Genomic DNA, 21,318 nt, shown 5'->3' with positions numbered 1-21,318 from the left:
CAAATATATGTAATTAATTAGACAAAAAAAAAAAAAAAAAAAAGACAACAAAGATTTTATAGCACACTGGATATTGGCTTCAGTATATATGCATCGCCATGTGTAAATGGGAAACAGAAATTACTTCATGTTGGTACACGATTGTGACTATATATGTAAATGTATCATAGGTCAAACTCAAATATACATAATAGAGTCACTACGATTAGTCTCATTCGATTCTTTGGTATTTAATTTTAGAATGTGTCACGTAATATATATAGGTATTGCCTATTGGCCGTGTCTATATAAAAATATCATATTTTTATTATTATTTATGAATATTCTATTTCACTAAATAATTTGATTTTTGTTGTTTTATTTTATTTCCTTTTCCCTGCTGAAACATCATAACATCAAGTGGACACTAACCAACTTTATATGTGGACATGTGGGCTATAAATGCTTCATCAATTTGCATGCACAACTTGAAAATTTTGTAAAAAATATACTTCGAGGTTTGAGGTATCAAGAAAATATCGGTTGATTCCCACGTAGAAACTCGCGAACTGCCAAATCTTTGTAGTGATACATCTAAAATTGGGTGCATCTTAGGAAACTGCCAAATCATCCTATTGAGACCCGGTTCGATTCTTGCAAACTAAAATTCGTTTCAAACGTGTGTATTTATTTTGTACAATCAATTAAAATTGAAAATTTTGGGGGTGAAATTCAAAGGATGATCATGAATCAAAGCTCCAAATCCCGCAGCCCCACTATCTAACCCACACGTATAACCACAAATACTCGCTGATTCTCGCAACTTCCCAACGTTTGCACACTATAAAGTACTAGAACGCTGGCGATCCCGCGGTGCGAGCAATATAAGCTTCCAGTTTTTTGGACTTGTAGGGCTTTTTAATTTTCTTTTATGAAATTTCATTTTGATTTTGATGTTTACAATCTATTTTCAATGATAATCTTATACATTTTATGCTCATTTTGTCAATTTTGTTTCTATATCCAAATTTTTAAATTTTTTAAAAAAAATTTATTGGTGATTTATTACTCTTGTTTTGATTCCGTACTTTTATATGAAATGTAGAGCAATCAACTTGCTTGACACTCAAAATATGATGGGCCTTACTCTTACAACGAGTATCCATGACCACCCCCTGTATTTGTCACCGTCCCATACCTATCGATGTCTTTGTTCACTCGTTCCCCACTACCGCCGTTACTGTTGGAAACGCCTAGAACAAACACCGAATACCTACATAAGATTGTGGAGGTGTACCTTACTACATATATATGTTCATCACATTACTTGGCATGCGTATTATCTATCCATCAGCGAAGAACCTCGCACATTTCCAAATACAGACAGTTCAAATTATGATAGAGAAAAGTAATCATTTGATTTGTTTCATTTTAGTTTATGTTGGCCTGTTTAATTTGGTTTGACTTAGAGTAGTTGAATGTATTATTTTTTAGTATGTTATGTTCATGTAATGCAGATATTGTTGATTTATGTTTATATCATATGAAAATTATATTTTTTGTATTTATTTGTTTAGAAAAAAAGCTCATCGATTTACCCTTAATTTGGGGTTTACCCATCACTGTGTGGGTTACCATTTTTCTCAGAAAACTTGTGGTAAACCTCAGCGGCATTATACCCGTAGAATTTGAGTCATGGCGCGGCGGTAAGCGATAGCTCAATCATTGGTTCGAGTTATGTGCGATAAAATCATACTAAAATCGAGGTATATAATAAAAATATCCATACAACAACAAAGTTTACGGCGTAAAACAACAAGAAAAATATTTAAAGGAAACAAATAGAGCTTTTGAAAGGTTGCATCAAAGAAAGAAAGAAGATAATCTCGGTTTCAAAACAACTACAAATTATAACTATTTTGCTCGAACAAACGAACTACGTACTTTTTATATACTTGATTTGTTGATTTATATGACGTAGATGAAATTTTAAATTATTTAATTGAAATTAATGATTGTTTAAACCATTTGATATGTAGATGTTCGATCTCAATTGATTACAAAAATACGCACAAAAAATTTGCGCAAACAAGCATAAACACAAGGAGTGTAAAGTAACTAGAAAACACAAGGCTGATGGCCGAAGACACTCTAATACTTAGGTCATATTGGAATTGAAACAAATTCATCACAATCTTGAAGATAAAAAATAAACACCCAAACCGTAGGGCAATTATATACGCATAAGATCGCAGATTTGAGAGTGAATGAATAAGAAATAATTTGATAACAATGAGGATCTCGAGTGAGCTAATTAAGGTGGATCGTTTCCCTTTCTATGTGGTATATTTTGACTTTCTTCATATGTGTGCAATTTTTTTTTTATGCAAAGATAAGAAGTCCGTCAAGAAAAAAAGGGTGCTTGAATGTGGGTCAAAATCACTTTTCAAGTTTGACGTGAATACTAGACTATATAAATGCATTCTATTGCTTATTTACGACGTAGAATTTACCATAGTCTCGATGTCATTGTATAGTGACAATTATGATAAACATCTTATTTAAGATTCGATGATAAGCTTATTCCGCATTATGGATAAGTGCATATTTTCATACATATTATACCATCTTGCATCGCATTTAGTTCATCTTTCTTTAACATCTGGAGCTCATTCATTGTGCTTTACACTGTATAGGAAAGTTTAGATAAGTTAGAGAGAAATATTAAGAATTCAGAGCAGCTGAGGAGTTAAGCGAGCTGGTTTATTGAGCGAGCTAAGGAGTTAAGCGAGCTGGTAGCGAGCTGGTTTATTGAGCGAGCTGAGGAGTTAAGCGAGCTTTATTTGTGTTTATTGTTTTACTGTTTTAACCTTACTTAGCTTTTATAAGTAAGGGTGTTTTGGTCTTTTGTTTCTCTATCTGTTGTTGCCTTTCTTTATATGCGTTTGTACTTTCAATTTTCAAATTAATGAGAATTATTTTTTCTTCTTCCGCGTCTCAATTCTCTCTGAAAAGTTTTCCTCAATTTTCCTCAAGTCCGATTCAGTTCTTGAAATGGTATCAGAGCGACTTTCGCTTCTCTGAGACTGATCGGAATTTCTGTGCATTCTCTTCCTTTTTCATTGGTTTCTTCACTGAGCTTCGACAATGTCGACTGAGGAATCTTTGACCGAAGGAATGTCGGTGATTGGAAATGTTTCACGGAAAACTTCGATCGACGAGGTCATTGATCCGTATTTTCTGCATCATTCAGATTCTTCGGGGATGATCTTGGTTACTCAACCAATGAATGGCGAGAACTATCATTCTTGGAGCCGATCAATGAAGATGGCGCTTTCGATCAAGAACAAGCTTGGATTCATCGATGGCTCGATTGAAAAACCAGCTGGATCTAACCTCAATCTTCTCAACGCTTGGCAAAGAAACAATAACATCGTCATTAGCTGGATCCTCAATTGTTGTACTAAAGAAATTGCTTCGAGTATTGTCATCAGCGACTCAGCAATGGACATTTGGAAGGATCTTCAAGAGAGGTATGAGCAGAGTAATGGTCCTAGGATCTTTGAACTTAGACAGGAAATCATGAATCTCGTTCAAGACCAGAAGACGGTTGGCGTATACTACACGAAACTTAAGACTCTCTGGGAAGAACTGAGCGTTTATAGGCCACCATGTGTTTGCTCGTGCAGGGGATCCAAAGAGCTTCTCAATTTCATGCAAAATGAGTATGTCATGAAGTTCTTGATGGGATTGAACGACTCCTTCAACACGGTTCGTGGTCAGATCCTTCTCCTGGACCCTCTACCTCCTATCAATAAGGTCTTTTCCATGGTTTGCCAAGATGAGAAGCAGAGATCAATGAGCCACAACAACCTTGCTCAGCAAGATCAATCCAATGCTGTCGCTATGGCCATCAATGATCAGAAGAAATCCAACAACAAGAAGGAGCGTCTCTACTGCACACATTGCAAAATGACAAACCACACTGTGGACAAGTGCTACAAGCTCCACGGATTTCCACCAGGGTACAAACCCAAGGGAAAGAATCAGGCAAACATTGCTGAGAGCACTATTGATGGAAAGCAAGAATCAGGTGGAAACTCAATTACAAATCTGACGAATGATCAAATCCACCAGATCATCAGCATGTTGTCCAACCAAATCACTTCTCCAGCACCACAAGAAGGTCATATTGACATCAACATGACGTCTTTCCATACAGGTTCTTGCTGTTTAAATAATGGCTCAGGTTGTATTGCTAACTCTAACCTCAATTGGATCATTGATTCTGGAGCTACAAGGCATGTTTGCACAAATAAATCTCTATTTGCTAACATGAAAACCTTGAAAAATTCCACAGTTACTCTACCTAATCACACTGTTATACCTGTGCATTATTATGGAAATGTCATAATTCAGTAGTGATCTAATGCTCAAAGATGTGTTGTTCATCCCTGATTTCAAGTTCAATTTGATTTCAGTACATACTTTGGCATTAGATTCATCTGTGATGATGACCTTTACACATAACTCTTTCATCATACAGGATATGTTGATGAAGAGGATGATTGGCAAGGGTGAGGAACATGAAGGGCTTTATGTGCTGAAGAGTGGTCAAGTTACACACGTCAACAACATCACTGCTCATACTTGGCACAATAGGCTCGGACACCTCTCCTACAAGAGATTAGAGTCTCTCAAATCTAAGCTTTCTTACACCTGTTCAAATAAAAACAATCCTTGTTACATATGTCCTCTAGCTAAGCAACGAAGATTGCCTTTTACATCTAACAACCACATGTCTAAAAAAGACCTTTGACCTTATCCACTGTGATGTATGGGGTCCATATTCTGTGACCTCACACTCAGGGTTTAGGTTCTTTTTAACTCTCGTTGGTGATTGTAGCAGGTTTTGCTGGGTATACCTCATGAGAAATAAAACAGATGTACACCATTTGATTCCTAAGTTTTGTGCCATGATAAAAAATCAATTTTCTTGCACTGTCAAAGGAGCTAGTTTTTGTAGATTACTTTGCACAACAGGGGATTCTTCACCAATACTCTTGCGTTGAAACACCTCAACAGAATTCTGTAGTTGAACGCAAGCACCAACATATCCTCAATGTCTCCAGATCTTTGTATTTTCAGGCACAAATCCCCATTGAATATTGGACAGAATGTGTCTTGACTGCTGTGTATCTCATTAACAGGACTCCAACTCCCTTGCTTTTGAATAAGTGTCCTTTTAACATTTTATTTGAAAAAGAGGTTGATTATCACTTCATGCGTGTTTTTGGTTGTCTTGTTTTTGCTTCCACTTTACAGGGACATAGAACCAAGTTCATGCCAAGAGCAAGAAAATGTATTTTTGTGGGTTATCCACCTGGAATTAAGGGATATAAGTTGCTTGATCTTCAGTCTAGGGAAATTTTTATATCTCGTGATGTAGTCTTCCATGGATTAGTTTTTCCTTTTCATCATGAAAAAGTGAAGAATATGATCATTGATCCCTTTCCAGATATTGTTTTACCCATGCCTGCTATCATTGAACATTCTGATAATGAATATGTTACCAAGAATCTTGATGAGCAGGTACAAACACCAGCATCAAGGAATGCAGATATTTCCCCTGAAAACACTGAACCTGAACAGCTGACTATGGATCAAGGCTCTCAGAACATTGAACTGTGAGGAGGTCAGACAGACCAAGAATGCCTCCAACCAAACTCAAGGACTACCACTGTAGTATTGTGAGAGCATTCCCAGGTGTTAAAGCTCCTTCTCCTCACCATATTTCCAATGTATGTTGCTATGATTCCTTGTCACATAATTTTCAGAACTTTGTGCTTTCTATCTCAGATAATTATGAACCTCAGTACTATCACCAAGGTTGCAAGCATAAGCATTGGCAGCAGGCGATGTCTGAAGAATTAAAGGCTATGGAGGACAATCATACATGGTCTGTTGTTACACTGCCACCAACAAAGAAAAGCATTGGATGCAGATGGATCTACACAAACAAATACAACTCAGATGGTACACTATCAAGGCATAAAGCAAGATTAGTGGCCAAAGGGTATAATCAAAGACAGGGAGTAGATTTCATTGACACTTTCTCTCCTGTGGCTAAGCTTACTACTATTAAAGTCTTATTAGCTCTAGCTGCTTCACAAAATTGGATTTTAGCTCAGTTAGATATTAATAATGCTTTCTTGAATGGTGACTTGTTTGAGGAAGTCTATATGGACTTACCTATGGGTTATGAGAAACAGGGGGAACAAACAAAAGGTGAAGGAAAGCTAGTGTGCAAGTTGCACAAGTCGATATATGGTTTGAAACAAGCCTCTCGACAGTGGAACATCACCTTCACAAATGCCATATGTGGTTCTGGGTTTACACAGTCTAAATCCGATTACTCTTTGTTTACTCGTGGTTCTGGAAATGATTTTGTTCTCATTCTTCTATATGTAGATGATATAATTGTTTCAGGTCCTAATCAGAAGGTCATTGACTCAGTAAAGACTTATCTTCAGTCAAAGTTTAAACTTAAAGACCTAGGTCCTTTAAAGTTTTTTCTTGGACTGGAGATAGCTAGGTCTTCTACTGGGATTGTAGTGAATCAAAGGCAGTATGCTTTGCAAATTCTTGAAGACTATGGGTTCTTAGACTCTAAGCCTGTGTCTACCCCCATGAGTCCACATGTGACTCTGAATTCTAATGATGGTGTTCTTTTAGAAGATGTTACTCACTTTAGGAGTTTGATTGGTCGTTTGTTGTATTTGACCATTACTCGTCCAGACTTATCTTTTGTTGTGAATACATTGAGTCAGTTTTTACAAGCACCTCGTGATGTCCACTTGCAGGCAGCTCACCGACTCTTGAGATACATCAAAAGCTCTCATGGACAAGGCTTGTTCTTCTCTTCATCCTCGTCCACACAGCTGAAGGGATTCACAGATGCAGATTGGGGAACTTGTACTGACACAAGACGTTCCATCACTGGATTTTGCGTCTTCATTGGAGACAGTCTTGTCGCATGGAAGTCCAAGAAGCAAAGTACCGTGTCCAGGTCATCTGCAGAAGCTGAGTACAGAGCTTTAGCCTTTGCCACGAGCGAAGTACTTTGGTTGCAGCAATTACTGCGTGATCTCCACGTTACACAAGGAGGTCCGACAGTCATATACTGCGATAACCAAGCAGCGGTTTACATTGCCACTAATCCAGTGTTCCATGAGCGCACTAAACATATAGAGATCGATCTCTACTTTGTGCGAGATCATGTGCAACTTGGAGAAGTGAAGTTGTTGCCGATTCGTTCTCAACATCAGCTAGCAGATGCATTCACAAAGCCTCTTTCTGCCCCAGCATTGTGTTCTATATTGTCCAAGCTTGCACTCAAGGACATTTTTCGTCCAGCTTGAGGGGGAGTATTAAGAATTCAAGGCAGCTGAGGAGTTAAGCGACCTGGTTTATTGAGCGAGCTGAGGAGTTAAGCGAGCTTTATTTGTGTTTATTGTTTTACTGTTTTAACCTTACTTAGCTTTTATAAGTAAGGGTGTTTTGGTCTTTTGTTTCTCTATCTGTTGTTGCCTTTCTTTATATGCGTTTGTACTTTCAATTTTCAAATTAATGAGAATTCCTTTTTCTTCTTCCGCGTCTCAATTCTCTCTGAAAAGTTTTCCTCAATTTTCCTCAAGTCCGATTCAGTTCTTGAAAAGAAAGAAGCATAACGATTTGCTCTTCTTCATGTTTTGGCAAGGAGAAGAATGGAAGCACCGAGCTTTGGCAAGGAGAAGAATGGAAGCATGAAGATTCGAGAGTCGAAACATGAAGATATGGATTTTTTTTTAATAAAGAAAGAAAAGTGAGTTTTCTTTAAGTTTTGGTGGAAAATGAAAACGTGGACGAGAGAAAGATGAAGTTAGTAGGTAGAAGAGTATTTTTGCAACATAAATTACCGTTTGAAAAATCTCTTAAGTGAAAAGAGAAAAACAATAGTTTGTGGTTGATTTTTCATTATTTTAGTCGTACTTATCTACCTTTGAACTCACTCTTCTGGCGATATGTTTTCCACTGTGTATGCGAAGTAATTTCTTCTATCGGGCCTTCTTAAAGAAACGGCCCAATATATGACGTTGGATAGTGGGGCAAATATTTAAAGCCCAAGCCCAAGACCAAGCCCAAGCCCGGCGCAAACAGAGAGGTAAGGTAAATCGGAGAAAGTTCCTCGCAATATTATTATTAGCGCCACATTAAAATTTTGCCCTAAGCCCTCCTTGTGGTCGTCTTGTTCCTCAGCTCAGTTTAGGTCTTGTAATCGAAACCAGTCTCTGAAACTCGAATCGTAGCCATTGAATGGGTACGGAGAGGAAGAGAAAGCTGAGCTTGTTCGATGTGGTGGACGAGGCCTCGGTCCCCGGGAGGATCCCCAGACCTAACGGTGCCATGAAATCCGGCGACGGAACGGTGAATTCATGGACCGGAAAGCCGTACTCTCAGAGATATTTGGACATCCTCGAGAAGAGGAAGACACTTCCCGTTTGGCAACAGAAAGAGGAGTTCTTTCAGGTTCTCAGCAACAACCAGACTCTTATTTTGGTTGGTGAGACTGGTAGTGGAAAAACCACTCAGGTTTGTATAATCTATCTTTTCTGTTTGATTAGTTATGGACCGTTGTTTATCTGATTTCTTACGCTGTGATAGTTTGAAAAAAAAAAAAATCAGGAACCGTTTCTTAGTCAGTCATTGTATTACAAATTCTGGAAGCACGAACTTTTTATGGCCATGTTCAATTCTGTGGTTGGGCATGTGAACTTTTTTGGCATGTTTAAGTGTTGGAAAATGAGATGACACGGAAGGAAATTCCGTGAACTAGTGACTTACAAAGCATTTATCCTTAACGATTATAAGAAATTTAATAATGTTGTTTATTTGATTTTAGATTTGGTTTTTAAGAATGCTTGTACTTGATTATGAGCCTGATTTGAGTGTGCATGAAGTTAGTGGCATCGTGTTAGAGTGGTAATGTTGAATGTTGGTTATGTGTGTTGGAGAAGCCAAATGGCTGTATTGAGTTACTAGTGTTCTTGTTGTAAGATATTTATATGCATAATTATTTTGATTATTTTCCAATACAGATACCTCAGTTTGTTCTGGAAGCTGTTGATCTGGAGACTCCGGGGAGGAAAAAGATGATGGTTGCGTGCACTCAGCCCCGGAGAGTGGCGGCCATGTCAGTTTCTCGACGTGTCGCGGAAGAAATGGACATAACCATCGGCGAAGAAGTTGGTTACAGCATCCGTTTCGAAGATTGCAGTGGTCCAAAGACAGTTCTCAAGTATGATCATTCTTTTTTGTACTTGAAGTTCTTAAGTACATATCAAATGGGTTACTTAACAATGTGTTATCATTGCTCTGTGTCAGGTATCTAACTGACGGTATGCTTCTGAGGGAGGCAATGACAGACCCACTTTTGGAACGCTACAAGGTGATAATTCTCGACGAGGCTCACGAAAGAACTTTGGCGACAGATGTTCTATTTGGGCTTCTGAAGGAAGTTCTGAAGAACAGACCTGATCTGAAGCTGGTCGTTATGAGTGCTACACTTGAGGCTGAAAAGTTTCAGGGCTATTTTTTCGGAGCTCCTCTGATGAGAGTCCCGGGAAGGCTTCACCCCGTTGAGATCTTTTACACGCAAGAACCCGAGAGGGATTATTTGGAAGCGGCTATTCGGACGGTCGTGCAAATTCACATGTGCGAGCCACCTGGCGATATTCTCGTGTTTCTGACGGGAGAGGAAGAGATTGAAGATGCGTGCCGTAAAATCTCCAAGGAGGTTGGGAACCTCGGTGACCAAGTGGGACCCATCAAAGCAGTCCCTCTCTATTCTACGCTTCCTCCAGCGATGCAGCAGAAGATATTCGACCCGGCTCCTCCACCGTTGGACGAGGGAGGACCGCCCGGAAGAAAGATCGTGGTGTCGACAAACATTGCAGAAACTTCTCTGACCATCGACGGAATAGTTTATGTGATTGACCCAGGATTTTCCAAGCAAAAAGTTTACAATCCGAGAATCCGGGTTGAGTCCTTGTTGGTTTCTCCTATATCGAAGGCCAGTGCTCATCAGAGATCTGGTCGTGCCGGAAGAACTCAGCCGGGAAAGTGTTTTAGACTTTACACCGAGAGGAGTTTCAACAATGATCTTCAGCCACAGACTTACCCAGAGATATTGAGATCGAACCTCGCGAACACAGTCCTCACTTTGAAGAAATTGGGAATAGACGATCTGGTTCATTTCGATTTTATGGACCCACCTGCTCCAGAGACATTGATGCGAGCGTTGGAGGTGTTGAACTATTTGGGAGCGTTGGACGATGAAGGTAACTTGACGAAGCTCGGGGAAATGATGAGCGAATTCCCGCTCGATCCTCAGATGTCAAAGATGCTCGTTGTTAGCCCTGAATTCAACTGCTCGAACGAGATATTATCGATCTCTGCCATGCTTTCAGGTACTTTCTTCTCCTACCCTGTATTTTGTTTCTGTTATGCTGTGATGTATTGTCCCGCCTAGAATTTGTTGGGATGCATTAATCTCAAATGCACAAGTATTTGCGGGTGTCTTAAATTGGTGCATATATATAGATATAAATAAAAGAGAGTTAGAAGGGTGTGGTGTGTCGAAACATCAGCAAGTGGTCATGTCTTGTTGACATGAAACCACAGGGAATATGTTTCGAAAAAGCTGATGACAGAATTTAGTTTGTGAGTTTCTCAGTTATTATGTGATCTCATCACAAGCAAATGGTGGGCTTCGCTTCTATGCATCTGCTGACTGACCTCTCTTCCGTGTCGTGTGGACCTCCTTCTTTGATAACCAATTTCTTTGTTAGTACCCAATTGCTTTGTCCGGCCTAGGGAGGCTCAAAAAGCTGCTGACGAGGCCAAAGCTCGGTTCGGCCACATCGACGGAGACCATCTCACCCTTTTGAACGTCTATCACGCCTACAAGCAGAACAGCGAGGACCAGAGTTGGTGCTACGAGAATTTTGTCAACAATCGAGCGCTCAAGTCAGCGGACAATGTTCGCCAACAGTTGGTGCGAATCATGTCGCGGTTCAACCTGAAGATGTGCAGCACCGACTTCAACAGCCGAGACTATTACGTCAACATCAGGAAGGCCATGCTGGCTGGCTATTTCATGCAAGTTGCCCATCTCGAGAAAACTGGCCACTATTTGACCGTCAAAGATAATCAGGTCAACTCCCCAGAATTCTCTTGTATACATATTTTGTTTGTTTCCCGCGGTGAGACTTGAATTATAAATGTTCTCATGCAATATTTCTACTGTGCAGGTGGTAAATTTGCATCCTTCGAATTGCCTGGATCACAAGCCGGAATGGGTGATTTACAACGAGTACGTTTTAACAACCAGAAATTTTATACGTACAGTGACGGACATTCGCGGTGAATGGTGAGTTCTCTCTCCTCTTTCTCCTTGACTTTATGATGTGATTTGATCCTGAAAATGTTAAATTTGGGCTGTGATTATACAGGCTGGTGGACATAGCACCCCATTACTATGATCTGGAAAATTTCCCGCAGTGTGAGGCAAAGCGGGTTCTTGAACGGCTTTACAAGAAGCGCGAGAAGGAACGCGTCGAGAGCAGAAGCAGCCGAAAGTGATTTGTTTTTGTTTTTTTTCCATATAAACAACAAATAAACATTAGTGTGTCTCGTGGAGGGTTTTATCAGTAAGAAACACATCACTAAGGTTATTTTTTTTTTGAGAGTGGGGGATTGAACCATGATCTTCACTTTGGAGATGGTGTGAAGGTGTAGAATTATCAACTAAGTTATAAGTTATGCTAGGAACTTCTTTAAGTTATATAAATGTTAGAGGTTCTTCGAGCAAATTTCATTTACCAGCTTGAAAATAATTTCTAGTTTTTTTTCTTCGTGGTTGACCACTGACTTCAATTTCATTATTATTTTCTATGGTTGTAGTCTTGTAGATATCTATTATTATCGTCAGCGCATTGATCATAGATGGATTCTATCATGTCTGTGCAACTCTCTTGTATCAGTGTCATTAGCGCTTGAAAATCATTTTCCTTATTTTATTCTTTTTACCAATTTGTCACCATATCTCTAAACAACTAGGCAGCCTTATTGACTATCCCACCTTTCCTTACACTCACTCCATACTTTGAGAATATCTCTGTTTCTCAAATTCCCGTATCATACATGTGCACATCTCCATCTCTCTCTCGTCAAAGACCATTGAAGAGCTGGCGCATTGGCAAAAGGATGCACCAGCGAGGGTGGGAGATATTGCATCGTCATTCACTGTAAGGGTATGCGGCTAGTCTTGACTCGGTCCTCAGCAAATTCCTGCCGGCCACAACGGGTTTTGGTCCTATGAATCGATGTTGACTTTGGAAATTCTCAGTTGTTCCTTGGTTAGTATCGACCGTTCTTCGGGAAACTTCAATAGAGCATTAGGTCTAAATTTTATTTCGCTGTTTATTTATCATATTAGTCATTTTTAAGTAAATAGTTGGGGCCCGTTTGAAACCCAAAAAATAGGAGGAAGGGAAAATGGAGTCCCTCCTATTTTCTTAGCGTTGTTTGGATGCGAGGAAAATAGGAGGAAAATAAAAGGGAAAACATACAACTAGTGTTGGGATTTCACTATTGAATCCCTCTCACAATCACAAGATGAAAAATAAACAATGGCAAAGAACACAAGATTTATAGTGGTTCAATCAAACGTGAAATCTACGTCCATTTTGCCGCTACAAATATCACTATAAATTCGACGGGAAATGTGTGTACAATCGTTCTCTCTCTCTCTCTCTGTACCTACTCTCACTTGTTTTTCCACACAGACAAAAAAATGACGGCTACAACATATTTATAGAGAAACATCTAGGGCAAAGACAAAACTGAAATACCCAGAATACTGTTAACCTAATTTATGACCCAAATACGACATACACACTGTTGTCAAGACCGGTAGTTGAAGTAACTCCTTGTTCGAGATGAGTCACTTGTCGCCTTTCGTTTGATGCTTGATTCGTGCAGTGATTCCTGTTAGTAGGAGCCGCATGAAGACGGGGGTGAAAGACTCGGCCGTTTTCAACAGCCTCGTGAGAGGTCACTCCAAGGATGCCCAAGAAGCCTCCAACATGTTCCGACTCTTCATCTCCAGCTTCTTCCTTAGCGTCGGTATCCTTGCTCTGCACAATGGAAGCTTGATCTGGTTGTTAACTTTTTTAATATTTAATAATTAAATAAATGAGTTTCAAGGTATTTAGTTGACAAATTTATAGTAGGAGTGCAAAGATGGATTTTTTTTTGACAAATTAGTCCTCACGTGCCTGGCACGTGGTATTTTCATCCATATTTAACAGTTTAGTTGTGACGGTGATACTAAAATCAAACAATAGGTATTTTACCCGTCGAAAAAAAAAGATTAGGTAGTTAAATGTATTTAGTGAAAAAATTTAGGTATTTATGCCGCCATTACCTCATAAAACTACAACAACTATTAACGTCTAATATATATAAATTTAACACGTCTAATATAATAATATTTAAGATTTTAAAAAATTAATGACAGTGAAACGCAAGTTATGACAAAATAAGATTTTTTTTTACATGAGTATTTCACAAGTTATGACAAAATAAGATTTTTTTTTACATGAAGTTGGTTTGATATATTTACGAGTTGTATATTTAAGTGCATATTATGTAAAATATATATTTATATATATATATATATATATATATTATTTTTTCATTACTTGCGTTTCACTGTCATTAATTCTCCAAAGTCTTATTATGTACTGTCATTACATGTTAAATTTATATGTATATATTAGACGTTAATAGTTTTTGTTGTAGCTTTATTTTAATATGTATGATAAAGTCCCACCATAAATAAAGAGAGAGCAATTTTTTATTATTTAAACGTAATTAAAAAAAATTATTATTTTTAATTTTGAGATGATGACATTTGTCATTTCATCGAATTTAACGGCTCGGGTATTAACGGAGGAACAAATTCTCGACCTTTGATACTTTTTCTGTAACTTTTAAAGAATTGATACTTAAATGTTACAACTCGTAAATATTGAGTCTTTTTACCGTCATTTCTTGTAAATAAAACAAACAAACAAATTAAGCCAAATTGCCCGGCTTTAATTTTCTTGGTTCTCAATATTACTGCGTAGGAACAGTAATATTCTTAATTTCTTATTCAATTAATTACTTTTTTTTCTCTAATTTTTTTTTATATATTATTAATACATGGGGCTGTTTTGACTATTATTGCGCAGGAACAGTAATTTCACTGATAAATTACTCTCTTGTCCGCCAATTTTGCAGCGAGCATGGCCCCCCACATGAGTGCGTCCGGGTGAAGGTCCATGTGTCGGAGTAAGTGGAGTGCCTTGTGGACCTGGCCACCTTTGGCGTACACGTCCAGCATACACCCGTAGTGCTCTCTCCCCGCCCTCACTCCGTACTGCTCCCCCATTGCCCAGAATATCTCCTCCGCTTCTCGCACCAAACCCCCGTGCGCGCACCCCGCCAGCACATTCAGCAACGTCACCCCATCCGGCCCCACCCCTCCTCTCACCATCCTCTCCAATTCCCGTATCGCCCTCTCCCCCATCCCGTGCCTCGCGTACCCCCCAATCACAGCGTTCCACGTCACCACGCTCTTCTCCCCAATCTCCTCGAACGCCCGCGCCGCCGCCCCCATGTCCCCGCACTTGGCGTACATGTCCACGATGGAACTCGAGAGCACGACATCGAGTGGACTTGGCGCCCATTTCAAAACCACCGAGTGGACTTGCCGCCCCGACGCTAAGGAGCACGAGCCTGCGCACGCCGCCAAAGCAGCCGAGAGCGTGAACCCGTTGGGTCTCACCGATGATGATGATGACATCATTGCCGCAAAGAGCCCCAACGCCTCCATGTACCCCCGCGCGTGCACGTGCCCCCCAATCATCGTCGTCCACGTCACCACGTTCCTTCTCTCTCCCATCTCATAAAACAGTTGTCGAGCTTCGTCCATCCGACCCGCGGCAATGTACGCGCCCATCATCCCCGTCCACGTCACCACGTTCTTCTCTCCCTCGCCCATCTCGTTGAAGGCTCTCCTCGCGTCGTCCGCTAAGCCCAGCCTGGCATATCCCGACACAAGCGCATTCCACGTCGACACCTTCTTCTCGTACACGTCATCGAATGCTTTCTTGAGCGCCAACGCATCTCCCAGATCGGCATAGCCTCTGATGAGAGCTGAGCCGACGAAGAGATCGCTTGAGAGCGCTGATCGCACAGCAAGGGCGTGGAGCTGAGGGACCAAGGCCTTGAAATGCTCGCCGACAACGGCCACGATCACGATGGAGATTGTGTGTGCGGTGGGGCTCACACCGGACCTCACCATCCGTACGAACCCTATGTACACTCTCTCTGGCCTTTTCGCGCTTCGGTACCCTGACAGCATGGTGTTCCATGAGACCGCGTCTTTCACCGGCATTTCCTCGAACACCTTCTCTGCCTGCTTTAGCCTACCGTTGTTGATGTAGCAGAACAGTGTTTTGTTCTGCCGGAGAATGTCTTCGGAGAGTTGTGTTACGGTGTTTGTGTGATGATGGAGATGGTTTATGAGCGTGTAACTCACCCTGGCTTTTGGTGGAGAGGTACGAATCTTCACTTGGATTCTTGTCAAGAAGCCAAAAACTCTGACCAAATTAATCATTGAAAATATTGGTAATAAAATACAAGGCCTTTCCTTCGTTTCGTTTCTTATTCTTCTCGTTGTATATTACTCGTGCATAGTAGTCTAATACTTTGTCTTTAATAGTGAAACAATTTTTTTTTTATTACTCTTATAAGTTGACTATTTCGTTTTGACCTTTTTAGATAACTGAAGATATATAATAGCCAAAATCCTAAAGTTTATTTATTTATTTTTGGGTGATAAAAACTAGAGTTTAAACTTAGTTCGCTTGAAACATATGAAAAGCTCACAACAAACATTGATTTTTTTTTTATTACATTGAAACTTATTATAATAAAGAAAAAGTGTTCTAAATTCAATACACGGCGTCACAAAGAAAATGAAAAACAACACCGTTTATTAACAATAATGATACAAGCGAAATAGTCATCTCTGCGAAATATTCATCTCTCTGTCTCTCTCTCATTTCTTTCTTTGTTATATTCCTACTAAAAAGGAAAAAGACGGGGAACAAGGGTGTCACTTGTTGTGTAGGGGCAAGTTTTGGTAGAGTTCATCTATCTCAGGCTGCAAAATGAGGCGTTATATCTCGTCAACACGGTTGCTCGCTTCACAATCTTCGTAATTAATAATATCAATTAGCCGAGTGTTTAGTTTACCTGGTAGTATTTGAGAAGATTGTTTCTTTTCTTCTTCAACGTCGCTGTAACCAAATCTCTTTCCATGTCGAACATTTTCGGCTCTAGAACCACTCCTTTGACGTGTTCAAATCCTCTCAGCTGATCAAATCAACCACAACAGCATAGTGAGTTGAGTTGAGTTGAGTCCTGGATGGACACATTATGAATTGAATTACCTTGTTTCTCTGGGCCGTGACATTAAGCTCGGAAACAACGTGGGTCTTGAGCTGATCAAGATGACAGAGGTCGGAGAAGGAGCCCATGTGACCGTTCTCGTAAGCCCATTTCTTTGCGTTCTCTTCGTGTGGCACAACCACCGCGACCAGTGACGACTTGAAGCTGTCTCCGTACACCCAGATCTTCTCAAATAAATTAAACATATCAGTGGTTTGAAGATATAAAAAAAAGAAGCTAAAGTTATAGCAGGCCTTACATCTTCGACGATGGGAGTGATTGTGTAGACATTTTCGAGGTGCTCGAGTGCGATGTACTCTCCTTGGGACAGCTTCACGAGATTCTTCTTCCGATCGATGATCTTGATAGTTCCGTTGGGAAGAATTTGTCCGATATCCCCTGAAACAAAAGTCAAAAGGAATATGTTAGCAGGTATGTCCTTTGGTCAAAATACAGAGAAGAGAAGGACATACCTGTGTGAAACCAGCCATCTGTGATGGCTTGAGAGGTGAGTTGGGGGTTTTTATGGTACTCGGTGAAAATGGAGTGGCCGCGCAGGCAAATCTCACCCTGAGGAGGGTCAGCGAGAGGGTTATAGCCCATCTCGGGGACTTCCTCTAATCGAAGCTCGTTGTAGACCGACACAGAACCGACCGTCCCGAGCATGCTCATCTCGTCCGGGTACGCACACGTCGTTGGTCCACACGTCTCCGTCAATCCTGATTCACACAACTTCAATATACATTTAATATGGACACAATGGGGATTTTGTTTATTTACCGTAGCCTTGGACCACAAATGCACAACAAGTGACGCGCAAGAACTCTTCGATCTCGCAGCTCAATGGAGCGCCTCCCGATATTATAAGCCTAACACGACCGCCCAATCTTGCTTTGATCTTCCAAAACATTTCCAAGGACAACAACGAAACATACAATGTGATGATTATGACGCGCGGCTTCAATAACGACCGCATTAATCGGATATAAAAAAAAAATAGAACCTTCCTAAAGGCTAACAGATCGGCTAGGGGAGAAGCACTTCTGTTTTTGTAACCCCAGTTCATCCAAGCAAGCTTGCTGTAACAAGACCGCACAATGTTTAGGATCCAAAATTGAAAAGACACAAGGACTTGGCAAAACATATAAAAGCATAGGTTATCATAAGAGAATAAAACTCACTATCGGTAGAGAAGGTCGAAAATCTTTCTCCTTCTTGGGTTGAGCACTTGTACACCTTTCTTTATACCTGAAAAACAAAACAAAAAATGAATAACTTTGGCATTGGATTTAGTCCCATTTAAGCACCGGTACAAAACTTGCAAACGCATCGATGATCATGAAAATGTTTCTGTACCTTCATGGACTCTCTCGAAAACCCTGGGAACTCCAGCGAATAAAGTTGGTTTCAGTTCCCCGAGATCATCGACCAAAGCATTAAGATCCTTCAATTCAAGAAACATGAGAAGTCAGTTACTAAATCACCGTGAGTTCAAGAGTAAAAGGATCTATAATATACCCCGTGATAATAGCCGACCGAAGCACCATTACGGAAAAAGTACTCCTCGATCAACCGGTCCAGGATATGAGCCAGCGGAAGAAAAGATAAGTACACATCGTCCCCGGTCATCTACTCACAAATTTCACTATCGGTGAGTCGAATGGCTATGACTTGTTTTTTAGTGTTTTTTGTTTTCATTTTACCTTGTCTTCGAATTGCTCCAAGAAAAGGTCGATCCCTCGAACAGAATAAGCGATGGTTTCATGGGTCAAAACGACACCTTTGGGAGTGCCACTTGTACCGCTCGTGTACATGATTGTGCTCACATCGCTGCCCTGCGGCGCCACAATCTCTGCCGGCTTTTCCTTTCCCTATGTTAAAGCAAATGTTTCATATTCAAATCATTACTATCATAATTTATTGAGCTCTATTTTTTCAGACATTCATTAGAGACTAACTAACCAAGTCAATAAATTCATTCCATGAGAATGGCTTTATCCCGATTCGCTCCGCCTTTTCCTTCTCTTCATCCGCCAATGTAGTGAAGCAAACCATAGCTACAACCACATATAAAACCAAGACTTAATCATTAATAAATATATTGGTCATTGAGCGATAAACAAAATTTCATGCAGCGGCGCTTACATTTCAATCGTTGAGACGACACACATTCGGGATTCAGCAGCTGAAAGAAACATGATCACATCAAAACTTGATAAAGAAAACATAATCCATTTCCATTATTGGACTATTTTTTATTTTCTTACTTCTTTGACTTTCTTATCTTGAATGAAAACGTAATCCACTTCTGCGTGATCGATGATGAAGTTCACTGCTCCAGGCCCTGCAGTAGATAATAATAATAATAATAATAGTAGTAGTAGTAATAATAATTATTATTATTATTATTAAGCCAAATCAGAGGTTCTTTATACCAAGAGTGTCATAGAGAGGCACACAAATTAAACTGTGGGCATTACAAGCCTGCATATATTAAACAAATAAACATCTGTTACAAAAAAGAAAAAAAAAATTGAGAACTATACTAAGTTGAATTGTAGATGAGAGAAACCTCCATTGCCACAATCCATTCCGGGCAATTCGCTCCATAAATACCCACGCGCGAACCCTGTCACGTCTCACCAACATCATTAACAGAATTCCGTTAAAAAATATACTAATTCTAATATGTACTTACGGGCTCAGCGCCGGAAGCTCGTAACGCAGAGCCGATACAGAGAACTTCCTCATAAACTTGCTTGTAAGTCTTCCAAACGTAAGGCCCGAACTATGATCCAGTCAAGAAACAAACGCCAAAACATCATTATCCTACTAATAAAGTCCAAATGCAGAGTGAAAGTGAAGATGGAAAATGGAAAATGGACATGAATAATACTTTCTTCCATGTTCTTTTATTTTTAAGTATGGACAATTGAAAAAAATCCAAACCTAATATTGTTTTTATGACGAGCTATGAGCCTACGACAAAAATTGTCATAAAATACAGCATTTTATGACGAGTTTGTCATAAAAGAGTATTATCTTTTATAAGAAGAAAAATACAAACTATATTTTCCACATTTTGGTTAATTTTTTCATAGATGAGTTCTCAGACCTTGCCATCGATGAGTTTTCGCCAACCGAGCATCCGATTCTCGGGAGTCTTCTCAACAGAAAGCCTGCAATGTAACAAAAATCAAATGAGTGTTTTCCATGATAGTAGTAACGGTCTTGAGTAAGAATCAAGTAAATGAGAGAGACGACCTGAAGATGTCCCATGAGGTTGACATTTTGGGGTCCGGCGGAGGAAATCCGTTCTTGGAAAGTGTATTCCGATACACGGGACCCACCGAAGGCCTTCCATTTCTGCCTTCCTTTCCTTCCTCAACTTTGGCCGCGAACTTCATATCTTCTGTTCACTCAAATCAGGACAAGAAGAGACTCACAGAGCTACACCAAAAGGCTTGTTTGTACTTGTATTTATGCATGTAAATATAAAGTGTACACGAATATAATAATAAAAACAGTGGTCAAGAGGGTAGCTGCAAGAATTCATAGGAAGATTATTTAGAATTCTGACAATAGAAATTGAGGTCAGTTAGTCAATTTCAGAAAGAAGAAAACTAAATTAAAAACAAAATTCAAATTTAATGAAATGACCCACCAACAACCACCACTTTAAAATTTGGTTAAAATCAATAAACTATGTAAACATTTTTTTTGCTCTACCATAACGTTCAATCCTTTGTGTGTTTGTTTGTTTCTGTCACTCGGAATTAGGAGCGAAGTTAACATATTATTAGTGTAGTGCAAAAAAGCGGACTTAAAAAACAAAATACAAACATTGTAAATAATATTATAAATGCAAAAAAAAAAAAAAAGAATTACAGAGTTGACAATTTTGTATTTTTTTGTAAATGAAAAATCACGAAAAAATAAATAAATACAAAACTACAGGCCAAAGAGCCCACCGAAAAAAAAAGGATGAAACGGAACCCTAAACCCTATTGCAACAAAGTAGCATATATCAAAAAATAAAGGCCGATATCCATAATACACTTTCGTTGATTTTATTTATTCCAAAAAAAAAATAAACAGCAAAAGGTATGATTGATTGTTGCACTTTTGTAATTTCTTGAGCTATATAAGTATATACTATGAAGCTCGTTTGAAACTTACGGTGGAGTTTGACAATTTTGGATATCTGGAATAAGGTTGATGATGATGATGATGGTGAAAATAGAGTTCGAGGTTTTGTGTTTGAAGTTAACCCTTAAAAAATTATTTAATTAAAATGTGGGAGCCGGAAAACACATAAGAGAAGTGTTTGAGTTTATGTTTGTACGTTGTGGTAAATGAGTTGGTTGAAACCGGTGCAAACTTTTTGTCCCATTTGAAACCCACTTCAATAAATTACATTTATGGTTTTCTTTTTTTAAAATATTTTTACAGTAATTTTAATATATTTTTTAAATTACATGTATGCGTATCTAACGTTTCTTACGTAACTTTATCAGTTTTCTTTGGTTTTTTTTTTTTCCTTCATAATGATTATAAAGAAGTAGATGGATGGTGTGGTTGAACCTACATTTTAGATTTCCTTTTATGTTTTAAAGTGACCACCACTCGATGGCCTTATTTTATTTTCAATTATCTTCCTACACGTATGACTGAATTTCTAGTATTAACTTAATTATTGTCTTTGAAAATTGCATGCATGTGGGTAAGAGATAT

At 39.2% G+C, this 21,318-nt stretch overlaps 3 protein-coding genes across 4 annotated transcripts; 1 reads left to right on the top strand and 2 right to left on the bottom strand.

Moving 5' to 3' along the window:
- The first annotated feature begins 8,221 nt into the window (after nt 1-8,221).
- Nucleotides 8,222-11,933, top strand: LOC149390031 (RNA helicase family protein). The gene is made up of 6 exons (XM_089623084.1): nt 8,222-8,610; nt 9,117-9,316; nt 9,403-10,487; nt 10,869-11,233; nt 11,331-11,449; nt 11,532-11,933. Exons 1-6 carry the CDS (start codon nt 8,335-8,337, stop codon nt 11,659-11,661), a joined length of 2,175 nt encoding a protein of 724 aa, XP_089479210.1. The 5' UTR covers nt 8,222-8,334; the 3' UTR covers nt 11,662-11,933.
- Nucleotides 11,934-14,329: 2,396 nt separating this feature from the next.
- On the bottom strand, nt 14,330-15,814 carry LOC149390030 (pentatricopeptide repeat-containing protein At5g16860-like). The gene has a single exon (XM_089622796.1). The coding sequence runs from the start codon at nt 15,746-15,748 to the stop codon at nt 14,330-14,332; it is 1,419 nt and encodes a 472-aa protein (XP_089478922.1). The 5' UTR covers nt 15,749-15,814.
- A 116-nt stretch (nt 15,815-15,930) lies between these two features.
- Nucleotides 15,931-20,916, bottom strand: LOC149390029 (long chain acyl-CoA synthetase 1-like). Of its 2 annotated transcripts, none has more exons than XM_089623296.1 (20): nt 20,764-20,916; nt 19,849-19,996; nt 19,700-19,763; nt 19,283-19,372; nt 19,157-19,213; nt 19,020-19,068; nt 18,852-18,928; nt 18,730-18,769; nt 18,547-18,641; nt 18,288-18,455; nt 18,103-18,213; nt 17,941-18,028; nt 17,766-17,832; nt 17,588-17,663; nt 17,365-17,482; nt 17,058-17,303; nt 16,844-16,983; nt 16,587-16,769; nt 16,390-16,509; nt 15,931-16,297 (listed from the first exon to the last, which is right to left on the bottom strand). In XM_089623296.1, the coding sequence occupies exons 2-20, from the start codon at nt 19,989-19,991 to the stop codon at nt 16,250-16,252; spliced, it is 1,980 nt and encodes a 659-aa protein (XP_089479422.1). In that variant the 5' UTR covers nt 19,992-19,996; nt 20,764-20,916; the 3' UTR covers nt 15,931-16,249. The 2 variants fall into 2 exon arrangements, with proteins under 2 accessions (XP_089479422.1, XP_089479423.1); XM_089623297.1 differs by lacking the exon at nt 20,764-20,916 and adding an exon at nt 20,314-20,329.
- Nucleotides 20,917-21,318: the final 402 nt, after the last annotated feature.

Source organism: Urtica dioica, chromosome 8, assembly GCF_054948205.1.
Source record: "Urtica dioica subsp. dioica isolate 48M chromosome 8, U.dioica_male_clone48M_v1_H2, whole genome shotgun sequence".
NCBI classification, from domain to species: Eukaryota; Viridiplantae; Streptophyta; class Magnoliopsida; order Rosales; family Urticaceae; genus Urtica; species Urtica dioica.
Note: the sequence above shows the minus strand (reverse complement) of the source record. Positions and strands in the feature narration are given on the sequence as shown.

Bases quoted from the DNA above. Each gene is read 5' to 3' on its own strand.
- LOC149390031 (XM_089623084.1), top strand. From the start codon at position 8,335: ATGGGTACGGAGAGGAAGAGAAAGCTGAGCTTGTTCGATGTGGTGGAC. The intron at 9,317-9,402 runs GTATGATCATTC...GCTCTGTGTCAG, and splicing joins GGTCCAAAGACAGTTCTCAA to GTATCTAACTGACGGTATGC. The intron at 11,234-11,330 runs GTCAACTCCCCA...TCTACTGTGCAG, and splicing joins TGACCGTCAAAGATAATCAG to GTGGTAAATTTGCATCCTTC.
- LOC149390030 (XM_089622796.1), bottom strand. From the start codon at position 15,748: ATGATTAATTTGGTCAGAGTTTTTGGCTTCTTGACAAGAATCCAAGTG.
- LOC149390029 (XM_089623296.1), bottom strand. From the start codon at position 19,991: ATGAAGTTCGCGGCCAAAGTTGAGGAAGGAAAGGAAGGCAGAAATGGA. The intron at 19,764-19,848 runs GTCGTCTCTCTC...GTTACATTGCAG, and splicing joins ACCTCATGGGACATCTTCAG to GCTTTCTGTTGAGAAGACTC. The intron at 18,029-18,102 runs GTATATTATAGA...CTTGAATTGAAG, and splicing joins CGGTCGGCTATTATCACGGG to GATCTTAATGCTTTGGTCGA.